The sequence below is a fragment of the Zalophus californianus genome, chromosome 11 (genome assembly GCF_009762305.2).
Source record: "Zalophus californianus isolate mZalCal1 chromosome 11, mZalCal1.pri.v2, whole genome shotgun sequence".
NCBI classification, from domain to species: domain Eukaryota; kingdom Metazoa; phylum Chordata; class Mammalia; order Carnivora; family Otariidae; genus Zalophus; species Zalophus californianus.
In genome coordinates, this window is record NC_045605.1 from 14,372,717 (window position 1) to 14,389,248 (window position 16,532).

Below are 16,532 nucleotides of genomic sequence, written 5' to 3' on the forward strand. Positions count from 1 at the left end.
TAGACAAAGAAGGAAGTCTGATAGTAAAAAAAAAAAAAAGGCACCCCAAGAGCAGTTAAAATAATGCATCCTGAGAATGTCAGGAGAGAAGGCGTGAAAGGGGACCCTGAGAGCACATCGGTCTGGACCTGGGATTATCAGTAAGTGTGCAAGCTGGGCCCCAGGACCTCCAGGGCCCTTCCAACTCTGAGTCTGTGACTCCATCCATTTGTGGCCTAGATGCATCCAAACTGGTTTCCAGGCACCACCCATCTCCCTCTTGTCTGCGCCAACCCCCGTCCAAGTTGGTGTAGACATATGGGATCTGAGGTCGTCTCAGTATCAGCCTGAGCAAAATGCAATTAATACGTAGAATCTGCATTCCAAAGTAAACCAAGACCGTATGTGATTGTTTACTGTGTTGAGATTACCCATCTCTGTCCATCAGAGCTGACAACATGAACGGAATCCTAAACTCCCAGATCAGGATGGTCTGTGTCTCCCACTGGGCCAAAAACAGAGCCAGTGCCCAATAAAGCCTTCTTGTTAGAATGGCTGTTTTGTTCCCAGATCTTTCAGCTGGAGATCTGTGGCCCTTCAGAAAAGCCAGAGCCTCTGGTCACTGAACACGCAGCTAGAGGTCGGTGCAAGGGTTGGGGACACGTGTCTGTCCCCGGGCAAGTGCAGGAGACAGGGATGGGCCCTCCTCCCCTGTGAGGACCTGAGGACAGTCCATTCTCAATGAGGAGCCTGCTCTGGGGAGGCAGCAGGAAGCAGGGGCCCCTGGGGGAGCCTGGTTCAAACCCAGGCTGCAGCCTTTACAAGCTGTGTGACCTTGGGTAAGTTGCTTAATTTCCCCAGGCTTCAATGTCCTCATTTATAAAATGAGAAAAATCCCAACAAAACAAAAAATGTTATCTCTCTGAAAGGGTCATTGTGAGGATTAGAGATAATTTCGGTCTCAATACATGATAGATATTATCATTAATCTTATTGTTATTATGCTGTGACAGGTGCTACGAGGGCCCTGGGGATAAAGAAATGGAAAAGATACAGCTGTGTACCCCCCTGCAGCAGGCAGACAGAGCCCACCGCCTATCACGCAAGAGGAAATGACAGGAGGGCGCCAGGAATGGAATCGGAGAAGCGGTAAGTTCTGTCGGCAGGCTTATGCAAGGTCTCCTGGAAGGGGATGCACGTGGACCAAGTGTAAAGGACAAAAGAAGAGTAGAGTATATCAAGAAGGAGAGGAGGGGATAGGTGCAGAGGAGACAGCAGGATCAAATGAAAAGAGGTGTGAAAACCCAAGGACAACTTGGCACCCCGGGGACAATCAGGGAGGCGGGCTCCCTCCCGGACTCTCTCCCCGGGCGAAGGTGGGCTGCGGTCCAGGAGCACTGCCCACTAGCCAGGAAGGACCCCTCTGACCAGGTTCCTCCTTGCCTCTGCTTCTCCCCTCCCCCAACGCACAGGGCTCCCCGCTCAGCCAGGGCCTGATGACAAGCCAGCGTTCCAGAGCCCCAGCCTCTGATCCAGGCTCATCTTCCAGAGCACCGGCCGACACATCTGGCCCGCATCTGAGCAGTGTCCAAAACTCCCCTCTGGGGCCAAGAGAGCCAGTCAGGATGCTGGTGAAGAGCATGCTGGGAAACTCCCACAAGGAGCCCGCATCGATATAATCAGGTCTGGTGGAAATTAAAAGCTATTAGGAACAGGGCCGGATTTATCTTTATATCCAATAACATGCATTGTAATGGTGATCATGCAGATGGGAAATTAAACCACATCTCGGCTTCACTGGAGGCCTTAATTTTTATTTATGTTGGTGCACAGCCCTTTGCCCTCTTTCCCCCACCCCACCCACTCTGGAGAGCCAGTTCTCCTCAAGACCAAGGCCCCCAGGAGAGAAGGAAAGGGTAGGGGTCTGCCGGATCATGGGTGAGAAGTTCTGTGCTCTTAGGTCTTTAAATAGCCCAATGGAAGGAAGAGGACCAGCTTAGCGGAGGGGAAAGGCAGGGGGAGAAAGGGGCAGGTGCAGTAGGTAGCTCTGGGGAAAAGTACCATTTTGGGAAAGGTTGCATTTTGGTCTCTCCAGCCTCTACTTGGGGAAAGCACAGTCAAGAAGCTGCTTAGAGTTTCAGCAGGGAGGCTCACCTGCTCCTCGCGAGTGTGGACAACAAGGCAGGCTAGCCTGTGAACCAATACCCAACTCACGGAGCTGGTTTAGGCACCAAGCCTTTAATTCCTTCCAAATCCCCTCAGAGAGAGGCATTGCAGGGCAGGCTCCTCATTCGCAGGGGCCTACACCCACCCCATTGTGCCCCCTCCTCGCAGGGCATCTGGTCTTCCCAAGGAGATGTCTCCTGGGGCCCCCTCCTGCTCTCCAGCACCCGCTCCTGTTGGCCCTGTGGTCTGTGGAGGATTTGAACCCAGACCTGCCCATCCAGAGATCAAAGTCAACACTTTCCTTTTGCTCCAGAAGCCGACCCTAAGGCATCAGGGGGAAATAACGGGCTCCTTGATCCTTCCTTAACTCCAAGGCAATCTAATCATTAAATCTTCCCCCACCATGAGAAACTGCCATCCAACCTCCCAGACAAACACACACACACACACACACACACACACACACACACACACACACACACACACACACACACACACACACACTGGGTACAGTGTACGGATGTCAGAGAATCCTATTTTTATGGGAAAAAAAAACAATAAACAATTTGTATTTTCCAAAATTAAAGCATGCAGCATGTGGGCCCAAGTTCTGGCCTCTCATCTACAGAGCCTGGAGGAAGCAAAACTCCAATCTCTGGTTCTCATGGATTCCTCTGGGAGCGTGTTAGTTGGATTCATGTGATTTGGAAAGTCTGTCCCTGGATCTAAACCATAGCTGTAGAAGGATCTAGAATGATTATGGATGGTGCTGGAGGGCTGGGCAGGGGAGGAAAATTCTCCAAGGCTAAAGGAAAGAAAGGGGTGCTAAAGAACCAAAGTTTACCAGAGCCCCGCAGATTAGCATCAAGCCCACTTCCCTGATAATTATGCCCTTTGGGGCCACCAGCCGTGTCTTGACATCAAAGACAGCCCTGAAGCACCAACTACAAGGGTCACCTCGGGGAAGCTCACTGCCTCCAGCTCCTACGCACAGGAGTCAGGTAAACCTGTCTTCTCTCCCATCGGAGCTAGACTTCGTACCACCCCACACCCACCGCACTCACCCTTACATCAAGGCCATTCCCACATTCCTTCAGAACGCTTCCAACCATCCATTCGCCCTCCCCTGGAACACTGAGTGTGTACCTGCCCTGCATGTGCAAGGGGGTGTGTCAGAAGCCAGGGATGTGTGGATGAACACCAGCCAGTTCCCACCCTGGAAAACTCAGTCTAATGGGGGAGGCAGAGCCTGTGATGTAGTGGAAACGGATACACCACAACAGGAAACCCCCAGAGGAAGGGAATGCGTTCTTCCACCCCATTATCATCATCATCATCAAAGCCACAGCTGTCCTCGGTGTACCAGGCAGCGTTCAGAACGTTTCACATAGATTAACTTCTTAAACCCTATAAGGTGGGTCAGTCATCATCCCCATTTTATTGCAGTTGGGGAAACTGAGGCACCATGGGGCAAATGACCTGCCCAGCTGGTTAAACAGTAGGGTGAGTCTCAACCCAGGCAGTCTGGTCCCAGGGTCCAGGCTCCTCGTCACTGCACTCACCTCGATTCCACAAAGCCTTCCCTAAAATCCAACATTGACTTTTTTCCCCTTCCTGAGGCCAAGGCCCTCCTTGTCTACAGCACGTATTTAAAGCCTCACAGTAACACTCTACTGGACACATTTGCATGGGTGCAGGGAGGCAGTTCTGTGTCGGGGTGAGTGCACAGGTGGAAAGAACAGACCTGAGTTCAAGCCTTGGCCGCCTGCTTAATGGATCCATTACCCAGAAGAAGTGACTTGACTTCTGTGAGCCTGTTTCCTCTTCTGTAAAGTGGAGGGAGAAATACACTTATGGATTTTTATGAGGATAAGATGAGATCATACGTGAAAGTTTCTTAGCCAATGCCTGGCGTATAGTAAATGCTCAGATAATAACTGTTATTTAATACTACTCCTAATAATTAATATTTTAATGAGTATAACTCTTAGTCCATAAACTCAAATGTATAAGAAATACCACATTCCTTCGGGTTCTGTAAAGCACCTTCACTCTGACTCTGTTGGATAAACGGGACATTCAATCTTCATTTTGGGGGCTTCCCCCAGTAATGTGTCAAGGTCTGGGGTCTCTCACCAGCCGGTTGTCCCTGCCGGCATGATCCCTTTGGGTCTTGGCTGTGCACCTCGTGCCTCCTTTGGACGTGAGAACCCTGGCCCCCGTCCCAGACCCTGTGGAGCCACACACAGCCACCCATTGTGGGGTCCAACCGCTTCCTCCAGCTGTACCCACTAAGCGGCCCATAGTCCCATCCCCATCCCTGGGCTTCATCTGTCTCCCGTTTGTTCCTTGTCCTCAGAGGCTCTCTTCCCCAGCTAGAATACCCATCCTAACCTTTCCTATTAGCTTATGGTTTTACAAAAGGCAGGAAGAGCAGCTGTCCTCAAGTAGATTCGGGTTCCTGTCCTGCTAGGAGCTCTGAGGCCAGGAAACATAACGGCCTGGCCATCTGCTTGGAACTGAGAGAAGGAAAAAGTACCAGGAGCAAAACACCAATTAACGTCTCCAGAAGAGTAGCCTGCCATGTTAGCTGTAAATATGCCTAAGCATCAGCTCTTCTCCTAGCTAGGTGTCGGAACCATGGAAAGAGCTTTAAAAATACTGATGCACAGGTTCTCCCACTGAGATACTGATTTGGGGTCGGTCCCCAGCACCAGTGTTTTTCAAAGAGTTCCCCCGGGACTCAGATGTGTAGCAGGATTAAGAACCCCGGCTTTACAGGTGTCATGCATAGATGTCTGCCTCCCCTAACTAACCCAAAAACCTAGCAGCTGGAATCATTTTGTATGGCCAACGATGGGACATCAATGCTGCAGGGGCACTCCGCACCTGGCCAAGTCCCTGCATTTCACAGAAAGGAAAAACCAAGGTCCTCAGCAGAGAAAGGACGAAAAAGCAGGAGAGCCCATGCCACGCAAGGTGCCAGGATGAAGGCAGTGATGCCGGAGCAGTGGGGGAAAAAACCACCATTTTGTAACCAGAGGCCAAGAGGTATTTCGAGGACTTAAGGTCCTCTCTTGGGGTTTCCAGACCTGATTTCCTGTTGAAGGGAAAGGGAGCCAGTAACAGAAGGCTTGCTCTAACAAGGTGAACCTATGACATGGTACTAACCTCTTCCCCCAATACCCCAGGAGAGAGCGAGGCCAGCTAGAATCCTAACGGGCTCTTCAGCCAACTCATGAAAAAAAAGTCCCATAGGCATGAAACTCAGGTCTGGTCCTCTGAGGACCCGGTGCTCACTGCTCTAGTCACTTGATGCGGGAACGCAGGCCACCCAGCCGGCTCCAAGCTCCTCTCCCTACACAGCCCTTCACAGTGAAGGGGCTTCCAGCTTCACCTCCCACCACCAAAAGCAAAGGCAAGCAAAGACCCAGGAGCCAGGATGGACGGGGGCCCCACTCTTTTGGGGGAGTAGGACCCCTCCTGTGTCGGACGGGACATTTGCACACCGAGCAGAGGCCACCGGCATATGGGTTTTCACCGCCCCGCACAGAGACGTACCAAGCCAAGACCAAAGATGCTCTTGGGCCAAAGCATCACCAGAACAGTAAGAACAAATCAATCACCAGAACCAACCTCAAGAGCTCAGCTCAACAACCAACTCAGCACCTCTGCTTCATCTCTCCTCTCGCCCCCAGCACCCCTCCCTGCCATGGCCCCACAGTCCTGCCTTACCTGGGATGATGGAGACCGTGTCCTTCTCCCAGGACACAACGCTAACATATTCCTGCACTGAAGAGGGGATGAGGCACTTGAAGACGGCCACGTTTCCACGCATTGACCTTTGATCCTCCACCCGGACGGTGTAGGGTTCCCTGAAAACTGCAGAGAGATGAGGGGGTGGGAAGAAGGGGGGGTGTCACAAGGTTGGGACACGGTGGGGGCCCAAGAAGGGAACAGAGAGCCAGCTCAGCTCCCTCAGCAGCCCCAGGCCTCACCACTCCCCCACCTCCCATTTAACCAGCCCAGAAGTTCTTGCCATGATCTTAACTCCTGCCTGAGCAACCTCTTTCCTGCTCCACTGGACAGCCTCCTCTCCCTCAGAAATATCCAGTCTCCCTCTGCAAGTCCCTAAGTCCAACTTCGAACCTTTCTAATTTCAGTGGGTATTTAACAAACCATTGGATTGGAGGAGCCTGAGGGCCGCACATCCAACAAGAGGATATGTAGGTAACAAGGAAATACGATAGAATTCCTCGAAGGAAATCACACTTGATTTCCTGCATTATGCCTGGCCCAGGGTGGCGACAGTTGGGGGCATGGTGACCATAATTTGCCAAAAATAAAAACTGTGACACATGACCTAACCACAGACTTTTGCGCCACTTCAATGTGAAAGGCGGCCTGGGAAAAACATAGTTGACACACAGAATTTTCTGGAAGGGCTTGGTGGTTTATAAGGAAAATGGAAGAGAATATTTAAAACTGTGATTATCTCTGAAAATGGACGGTCTCCAAGATTCTCCAAAACAAAGTATCCTTACTGTTTCCTCCTATCTCCTGACACTGCCTACAGCCTGACCTCCAGGCTTGTCCCTGCCTCCACAGTTAACTCTTCCTTCCCTGCAGCGCGTGCAGTGGAGGCCCCCACCTCAGGCCCAGGGCTGGTTTCAGGGGGTGCTGTCACCTGCAGCCACTCCACATGTCAGGTCCCATGGGTGGGCTGGCTGGGCCTTGGGGGTGGGGCCCAGGGGCCTGCCTCTGCCCCTCCCTTGTCCTCCTCTGCATGGGCCCTTCTGGGCTCACTCCATCCTCCCACCCCTTCTCTGCCAAGCAGGGCTGGTGCATCCAGATTCCCACTGCCTCCCGACCTCGCCCCTTAGCAGGCACCTGTGCAGCGTGCCCTCCTGCTCTCCCGGCCACGGTTGCCAGGGTGATGCTCGGGGCCCCGCGGCCCTCTGGCTGTGCACCTGCAGCCCCTCTGGCTTCATCAAGAGCCACTTAATTGGCTGGGTCTCCAGTCAGGCCAGCCCTGCCCGGCCCCCCCAGGCCTTTCTTCTCTCCCTGCCTCCGTGTGGTGATTGTGGCGGGCAAGAGATAGAGCTGAGGTGGAGGGGAGGTGGAGATGGGGGGGAGGAGAGGAGAGCCCCTCGGCCCGTTCTCTGGGGCGGAGGTCTGGCCTTCCGTGGCTGTGGGCAGGGCACTGCCCGTGGATGTGAGGAGAGCATGCAGGAGGCCAAGGGGGAGCAAACACAGGAGGGAAGCAAAGTGGAAGAGTAGAAAAACCTGGGGTTTCTGGGCACACCCCCTGGGAGAGTCCCAGGGGGCCCGCAGAGGCCAGCAGTGAGGAGCAAGCAAGTAGCCCCCGCCTCCTCCTCTGAGCCACTGCGTGACTCTGCACCAGAGCTGGTCAGCCTTCGGAGCCTCGGTTTCCTTATTTGTAAAAGGACACAACAGTGATGGTAATAGTGTGTAAAAGGCCTGGCCCAGGGAAGCACTGGGGGAAGGTTGCTTGTCATTACAGCTATACCTCTGACCCATGGGCCACGTGCCCTTGGGCAAGCCACTTAACCTCTCCTCGTCTTAGTCCCTCATTTGTAAGAAACACTTTATAGGATTATTGTGAAAACTGCATCCTAACCCAGTAACAGGCACGTAATAGGAAATAGCCCGAACCTCCAGACACTGGAGGCCAGAGCTGCACCAAACCCTTGTCTCAGGGCTCCCGGCCCAGCACCTGGTGGTGTGAGGGGAACAGTGCAAAGGACCTACTCCTGAAAAGAAGTTCCACGGGGAGGGGCGCCTGGGTGGCTCAGTCGTTAAGCGTCTGCCTCTGGCTCAGGTCATGATCCCAGGGTCCTGGGATCGAGCCCCACATTGGGCTCTCTGCTCTGCGGGAAGCCTGCTTGCTTCTCCCTCTCCCATTCCCCCTGCTTGTATTCCCTCTCTCGCTGTGTCTGTCAAATAAATAAAATCTTAAAAAAAAAAAAAAAAAAAAGAGGAAGTTCCACGGGGAGCCCAGGAGAGAGATGCTGAGCATGGTCCTGGATTCTAAGAGCTCACATCTCCCCACGAGCAAGCCAATAGGATGAAGACTAGCTCTTTAATTAAGAGCGCCCACCCCACTTCACCCCCTGTATGTACCTGTTCCTAACTACTTGGAAACTTGGACCTCTGAGAGGCATTCCTGAAGCAGAGGGAACCTGGAAGTTAGAGATCTTGCAGGATCTGTCACTTGGCAGGCAGGTTGGGAGGCCTTCCCTGGAACCTATTTTTCTTCCCTCCCCCGGCCCACACATTCATCAGGAAAGATGGTGCCTCCAAGCCTGGTGTCACCCCAGTGGGCTAGCTAAAACACTACCTGTCCTCTCCCACCCAGAAAGCTCTTCTAAGAAAATCGTTCCCCCAACTTCAGTGCTTCATTATTATTTCAGGCACACCTTACAAATGATGAGGACACACCAGTGTATCATGACATCCTAATTAAGAGAAGCTGATCTAAGCCATTCCCTTGACTCCTGACCTAACCCTGAGAAAGGAGATTTTCTATTTTCTTTAAAGACAACAGCTGAAAAACCCGTCCCTCCTTGCCTCCATCAACCCTTCCAAAGACCAAAATCCTTCACGGCTAAAATTTTCCATCATGACTTTTACCTAAATGCCTGTTCTCATGAGACAGAGCATACTCAAAGATCCATCAACAGAGGAATGGATAAATAAACACGGTAGAGTCGAACAATTGAACAACTACACGGCCGGTCATGACAATGAACAACCCCGTTCAACGATGCCCAGCAGCAGGGGTAAACCCCACAAACACAATAGTGTGCAAAGGATTCAAGAGAATACCTACCACAGGACTCCATTTATATAAAGTACAAAAATAGGCAAACACCTATATTGCTGGAAGTCAGGACAGTGGTTTCCCCCAGGAGAATGGTGACAGAAAAGAGCATGAGGGGGAGCTTCTGAGGGGCTGATATTGTGTATCTTGATCCGGATATTAGTTGAAGTTGGTGAAAATTCACCAAGCTATCTACTTATAATATGTGCACTTTTCTTTAGGTATTTCAACAAAAGCGTTTTTAAAAGAAAGAAACTCACTGGGTGTGTTTTCCAGGACTCAAGCACTGAAGTGAACACGGGATTTAAAAGTGCTATGTCAGTTAACCATCGCGTGGAGCGGTGCACCGGGCAGGCACCGGCATCAGCTTCGCGGAGAAAGTGCAGGCTCGGAGAAGTGTTCTCTTTGACTAAGGACATGCAGTAAGCGGGGAGCTAAGATTCCAAAGCACTAGAAAACTTTCCTTCAGAGACGGACTTCCTCCACGCCCCTCCCCGGAGCACGGCACACAGGTCTCCTCAGAAGGAGGGGCTCTGCCCGCTCGCCATCATCACCGCCCTCCAGACAGAGCTCCCAGCCGGGAGCAGGTGGCCGGCACCTTACCTGCTTTGACGCGGATGTTGGGGCTCCGGATCTTGCCGGCTGCATTCTCCGCGGTGCAGAAGTAGTCATTGTCGTGGATAAAGCTATTGAAGGCGGAGGGGGAGAAGGGGTAGAGCTGCAGCGTCCCGTTGGCGTGGACGTGCCGGATGTGCGGCACGTCGTAGATGTCGTCCCCCGTGGCCAGGTACCATCGAAGGGCCGCGCTGGGGGAGCCCGCGGCCGGGCAGGGCACCACCACCCCCACGGAGCTGGAAAAGGTCACCTGCTGCAAGGAGTCATTTACAAAGTAGAGGCTGGTGCCGACATCTTCAGGGCGAGCTGCAGGGAAGGGGAGAGGAGAAGCTGGATTAGCCACGTTCTGGCAATAACCTCCTGGGCCACTGAGGCATGGGCCCCACCCCCACTCGGAGTTCAAACACCAGTCACTCGGGAAGCACTTCCTGAGCGCTGACTATACCCCAGCCACTGGCACGGGTACACAGGAGACAGTTCCTGCTCCACAGAAGCTTCCAGCCTAGCACGAGAATGGCAAAAGTTAAAAAACACCTCACTTTCCATGCCAAGCCAAGCCCACGGAGAAGAGATTGGCCCTCACTGTGCTAGAGTGGAGAGTCCGAAGCCACGAGCCACTATTGGCATCCGCTGTTGACATTAGGAGAGAAGCTGACATTGCTTAGACTATAAGCATTTATTGAGCACCTACTATATGACATTCACACCCATGACCTCCATTCACCCAGACAACCCTGACAGGAGCTGGTGTCACCTTTGTTTTTAATTTAAATCATTCCCTTCTCTAGGCTGAGAATAGTTATGTGATGTGCCAGAGAACACACAGCTAATAAGCAACAGACTGGAATTTGAACCCATCTCTCCTAGGGAGGATCTTCGTGCACTTTCTATCACACCATGGGGAGAAAGGTGAAGGGTCTCAAGACCGTGCTAAGAGGAAAGAGGATGCTTGCTTGGAGCAGAGAAAACCATAGGAGACCCTGGGAGTGGGTCTTCCACCTGTGGGGGCCGTTCTGGGAAAGGCCCAGCCCCCGAGGGCCGAATGAGGACCAGCGGCACTGTGGGTGGATAAGATCTGGGTCGGGAAGCAAGAGACCGGCCCAAGGTTCTAAACCTGGCCCTGACACGGACGGACCGTGGTGACACTTGCCCTCTCTGTCCATCGGCTCCTTCGCTTATAAAACGCCGGGGGTGGCGGGGGTGGGGGTATGGACAGGGCTACAAAGACCTCACGCATCCGACTCGCTGACATGTTCCCATTACCGCACCCCGGCACGTGGGAGAACGTCCTCAGGACTGGAGCTGCCTGACTGGGGCAGGGCCACCCGACCACGAGGACAGCTGTCTGCAACTCTCACACCAGCATGTGGCCTCAGGCTCTCCTGCCCGATGGGATGCAGCCCTGAATGGTGGAATCAGGCCCTCCCTCCGTGCTAAGGAGCCTGCCTCCTTAAGATGGGCCACCTCGGAACAAGTGGGGACAGCCCCGAAGAAGAGAGGGCCCAGTCCCAGGTCTACAGCTCCCGCAAGCCCCTCCCTCTCCACCGGGAAGATCAAGGAGCAAACAAACCACTCTGCTGCTTATTTAAAGAACATTGCAGGGAACCCAACTTGACCTCAATTTCCACAACTTTATGAGAAGGAGGAGGGCCTGCATCCGGACTGTATTAATATTCTTGGCTTAACTCTGAGCCGAGCCTCCAGGGAGAATATACCGGGCAGCTTGTTGAGGGAGGCCATTAAGCCTCATTGGTCAGAGCAATTCACATCATCTCATAAAAAGCCATGATGAAGCCATTAGCAGTAGTGCTGGAAAACACATTCATTGGCTCCTTGCTGGGGTGTCAGGGGCATCCTCCTAGCAGCAAATGCATTTGCTGTCCCTACCAGGCGTCGCACCCTTAGCGGCTGAAAGGCTCTTGGGGAGGCAGTGGCCCCACCTTTCCCTCCTCCTCCTCACACTGCCTCCCCTGGTGACAGTCCCAGTGCTGGTGGGTGAGCAAGCCTGCTCTGAGGAGCAAGAAAGGGGCCCATCTTCTGAGGGGGAACCGCAGAAGCTCAGAAACATGCCTAACTCACAGTGGCTAGGGTATTCTCCAAGATCAGGAAATCACAGCATTGCACAGGTCAGCAAAGGCAGCTTAGGAAGGCTTCTCTTAGGACCCAAATTTGCCAGGCTCCCTTTCCATGGGCCTGCTCACCTTCTGTGAGATGTCCTTATTGAGATTCATTCAACAAATATTTCAGAAGCATCTCTTCTACATGCCAGGCACTGTTGTAAGCACTTTACTTAGAGGACTTCTTTTAACATTCCAACAATCCTATGTGGTAGATACTGCTATCATCCCAGCCTACAGATGAGGGTAGTAAGGCACTGAGAGATCAAGGCAACTTACCCAAGGCCACGCAGCCAATGAGTGAGGGCTCTGGGACGCAGACACAGGCAATCTGAGCCCAGAGTCTGACTTCTATACAATTAGATGATTGTAACCATTGCAATAATAAAAAGGGGGCTTTCACTTCCTCAAACACCACCTGACCACCAACATCCATACTTAGATGGCCAAGTACAGGATTAAAACACCGGCACAAATAGATACACACACACTCCTCGTGGGAAGGGCCCCTGTTGAACTCGACATTTCAGACAATGCTTAGCCTATGGGAGCAGGGACAGCACTCTGGGGTTCTGGAGGCTTCCTGAGACAACCTAGTTAATCAGACACCCTCTCCGTGGCAGCTTTATGGATTGGGGGAGGCAAAAGCCATCAAGGTACAGAAAGACTCTACATTGTGCCTGACAAATGGACTTGGTAAGCTGAGAAAGATTCCTGACAGAGAGGAATTCAGGAATTATCGGATTCAAGAAGAGGGTGAGAAAATATTTACGATGTAGCCCTCAGGAATAATAATACCACCAGCAATGAGAACAGCGACCATGGTTTTCACTGTTAACTATAGGCCAGGCTTGGAGCTAGACCCATTATAGATATTATCTCACTTAATCTTCATGGCTCCCTAGGGGATAGTATTAATGTTATTTTGACCTCACAGATAAGGAAATTAAGACTCAAAGTTAACGAATTTCTCCAAAGTAATTCAGTGTAAGTGCTGGAGCTGGGACTGGAGCCCAGCGTTGCCTTACTTCGGGGCCCAGGGATGGAGCTGCTCTATTGTGTGAACCACAGTGAAGACAAACCACAAAATCTGGTTTCCCAGGCTGGGTACCTCTCCCCATCCTTCCTTCCATCTCAACTCCATCCCAAACACAGACCTAGTCTTATGCTCTCCCCGCTGGAAATCCAAATCCGTGCCACGCCCCCCACCTGCAGGACTGCCCTTTTTCCCAGGCCTCCTCTGCTCCCACCAGGAGACCCAGCCACGATGAGAGCAGCCTTCCTGCACTCTGAGCCTTGAATCCTGCCAGAGCAAAGGACGCAGGGTTCTCAACAACTACAAATGGGTAGATTTAATTGATGAATTGACTGGGATTGTCCAGCCACCTGTCAGGGCTGATGAAACAGCAGATTTATAGCAAAAGGTGAGTAGCCTTATATTTCTCCCACCTCGGGATGTGAGCTGCTGTCTTCTGAGTCTGGGGGAGCTGAGGAGGATGAGACACACCATTCATTTCTGCTTACAGCTCTGACAGTGCATTGCCATTATGAAACATCACCCTCAGGTGTAAAACAATAGCATTTTGCACTTACGTCGTGCTCATACTTTACCATCACAAGGCACCTGTCAGCCCAGAATGCAGAAGCCCTCCAATAAACATTAATTTAGCCTCACTCCGCCTGCCAAGAGAAAGGAGTGAACAGATCTATAAAGGGGAAACTGAGGCACTGACCACCAAGTATCTCAAATCTCTGCCTCATGCCAAGATGAAGGTTGGCACAAGGGCCACCAGGGAGTGGCCACAGCAGCCATGGGTACGTTCAGTCACGCAGCCATAAAACGGGGAGTAGCAAGGGCCTCCCTCCAACCTCATGGAGTCGGGCATGGCCTCTATCAGGGGAGGGGTTCCCTCCTTCTCAGGCCCCTGTTCAAATCTTCAGAGCAGGAACAAAGCCTCAGCAAGCTTTAAGAGGAGCACAGAAGTAGACAGAGCCTACCGCATTCTCTTTTCCTTGCTCTGCAGTCCCGGAGGGCAGGCAAGGTGGTGCAGTTCCTCTCTTTTGTGAATGAGGACATCGAGGCTCAGAAAGGCTAGTGGCTTGCCTGAGGTCACACGGCAGGTCCGGGGTGAGCTCCAGGAGGGAATTTGCGTGAACTCAGACGGAGAATGCGGAAGAACTTGGTTCCCCATAGAGAGGATGTGCAACTAGGAGGGAAAGGACTGCTGTTGGCGTCCCAGCGACCTCCGAGGGCTCCAGGGTGCCCACAGTTACTGCAAAGGGTGACCCGGGCACAGGGCCACCCTGCAGCCCTGCAGAATTCAAGACCCTCTTCCACCCCTACTTCCCCTCAGCTGACTCCGGTACTCTTCCAGGCTCACCTTCCCCAGGTCCCTTCGAACCCCGGGGACCAGGGAAGTCCTGTTCTTTCAGGAGATATTTACAAAGCCCCAGCCACAGGCTCAGCAGAACCACAGCCACGGGAGGGAGACACCACCTTCCAGGAGCTTGTAAAGGAGATGGAGAACAGGAAAGGGTTAACCCAGAGCCCTGGGCAGTGTGCATGGAAAGTACCAGTTCCGAGGAGAGCCCCCTGAGGGGACATGTAAGTTACTCAGCAGCTAGGAGACAGCTTTGGGGATGGGGGCTCCCGCTGAGCCTGGAAGGAAGATCTAAATGAAGGCACTCCCACGGAGAGGCGAGCCTGAGCAATGCCTCTGTGGCAGCCAGGGGGACAGCATGTTGGGGGACCCCACAGAAACCTTCCAGGTGGGAGCACTGGCTAGGCTTGAAGAGAAGAGGCAGAAACAGCCGGATTGGCACATGGGCCCCTCTGTGGTGGAAGGCAAGGGGGGAGGGGTTGCAGGCTCAGCAACTGAGTTCACACAAGTCCTTGTAGCCCTATGCCTAACTTCATTTTGACCTTACACTTATTTCCCTGAAGGCTTGGTGGCTTAGCTAAGGGTACAGGTTCTCAAAAGACAGGAGACTCACATTGATTGAGCACCTGCCGCGTGCCTGGCACCGGGCTTGCTTGTGTGCTTCTAGGACGTTCTCTCATTTAATCCTCACACAAAGGTCCAGGGTGGTCCTGTTAGTCTCCTTTTACCAGTAAAGAAAGAGAGGTTCACGGGGAGATTCTACAGCTAAGGAGGAGGCAGAGCCAATATTCGGTCAAGGTCTGTCTGGTCCCAAGCCCGAGTGTTTTCTCTCTCAATGCTGGAGAGTTCAAAGTTTGGGGCCTTGGGAGGCACCCCCCCCTCACTTCTCTGGAAACCAGTCCCAGTTTGGAAACCACGTCCTCATGCAGGAAACTCCTACTCCCCCCTCAAATCTCAGCTGCTCCCCCCACCCCAGCCCCGCCCCCAGCCCCAGCTCTTTATTCTCAGCAGACAGAAGCAGGCATATTTACAGAGAAACCGAGAGGAGGGGAAACACTTCATAAATAAAGAGAGAGACATTCAGATCAACAGCAAGGCTTCTTCTGGTCAAAGGGGGAAATGGATTTTTAATAGAAAATGGAAGTTATGGGCTTGGATGTGATGTGACAGACGCCCAGACTTAAACCCATTTAATCTTCTCTGCCGTTTAACGTGGACCACCACCCCGATGCCGTGTTTCAGAAAACAGGCTCCAAATCGCTGGGAGATTAGAAGCGTAGAAATAGCAGCGCAATATTTTTAAACCAGAAATCGCCCCCAGGCATTTGGGCTGCCCCCAGGGTCACCACTGAAACCTAAATATCCATCACAGCCACTCCAGCGCTGGCCCACCCGCTGTCTGGCCATCCGGATTAGTTTGGCAAAGGAAAGTTGACACCCCGCGTATTTGACACCCGTGGGCCCCCACCCCGCCGGCCTGGGCTGGGCTGGGGGGTGTCTAGCCTGCTGAGGCTTCCTCCCAGGTGTCCGCCAAATTGTCCCCATGTCACTCACCATAAATGACAACCCAAGGGGACTGAAATATTAACACCTCGCCACCTCCACTGGGAGAAGTGAGTCATTTTGTTCTCTTCCTTTACAATATTTACTCATCTCATACCCTGGACTTTTCAACCAGGAGCATCTGTCAGGGCTGGACCTGCAACCCGCCCCCCAGAGACGGGCAAGAGCCGGCAAGGGGTGTCCATGCCTGGGTACAGCAAGTGGGGCCCAGGGCCACAAGGGCAGGAGGAGTAGGTAGGCCTCCCTTGCAGGGCTGTGAGCTCCCTGTCCCGGTCACCACTCTATGCCCTGGGCCTTGCATGGCACTGGGCACTTCGCACAGTGGTTCAAGGCCCAGACTCTGGAGCCAGGCTCCCCAGGTTTGAATCCTTGCTCTGCCACTTACAAGCAACGTAGCCTCAGGCAAGATAACCTCACCTCTGTGTGCCTTAGTTTCCCCATCCAACAAATGGGGTGACCTCAAGGGTTGTTAGGCTGGATGCGTTCATGTAAAGGACAGTTTCTGGTATCTCTGAGTGCCTAGCAGCACATAAGTATCTGTTGCTATTGTTATGAGTATTATCTTAACAGGCAAACGGTGGGAGTAAATATCCCACCACAAGTACTCACTTCTTCACCTACAGCACTAGCAACAACTATTACTTAAGACAGTTCTAGGATGTTATGACGTATAATCAGCTGGAGGGCTGGTTAAACATGCAGAACCTTACCTAACAGGTTCACCACGGGAGAAACTATTTCTGAGGCATGTGGTCCTCTGCCTACAAGTCGGAGTAACAGTCCCTAGAGAAAAGTAGGTTTGCCACACCGGACTTCAGTATCACCTTTTCCAACAACAGCCAGTTTTCGTGGGCTTGGCTGACAGGG

At 52.6% G+C, this 16,532-nt stretch overlaps 1 protein-coding gene across 2 annotated transcripts in view; it reads right to left on the reverse strand.

Annotated features, from left to right (window-relative positions):
- DSCAML1 (DS cell adhesion molecule like 1) overlaps positions 1-16,532 on the reverse strand; it is a 340,757-nt gene that overhangs the window by 315,155 nt on the left and 9,070 nt on the right. The window contains exons 2-4 of one of the 2 annotated variants that reach the window (XM_027581359.2): positions 9,855-9,910; positions 9,593-9,675; positions 5,881-6,027 (exon numbers count right to left, since the gene is read on the reverse strand). In XM_027581359.2, coding sequence (XP_027437160.2) covers positions 5,881-6,027; positions 9,593-9,675; positions 9,855-9,871 — 247 coding nt within the window. In that variant the 5' untranslated portion in view covers positions 9,872-9,910. Of the gene's footprint in view, positions 1-5,880; positions 6,028-9,592; positions 9,911-16,532 lie in introns of both variants that reach the window. The other variant, XM_027581358.2, reaches the window with a different exon arrangement.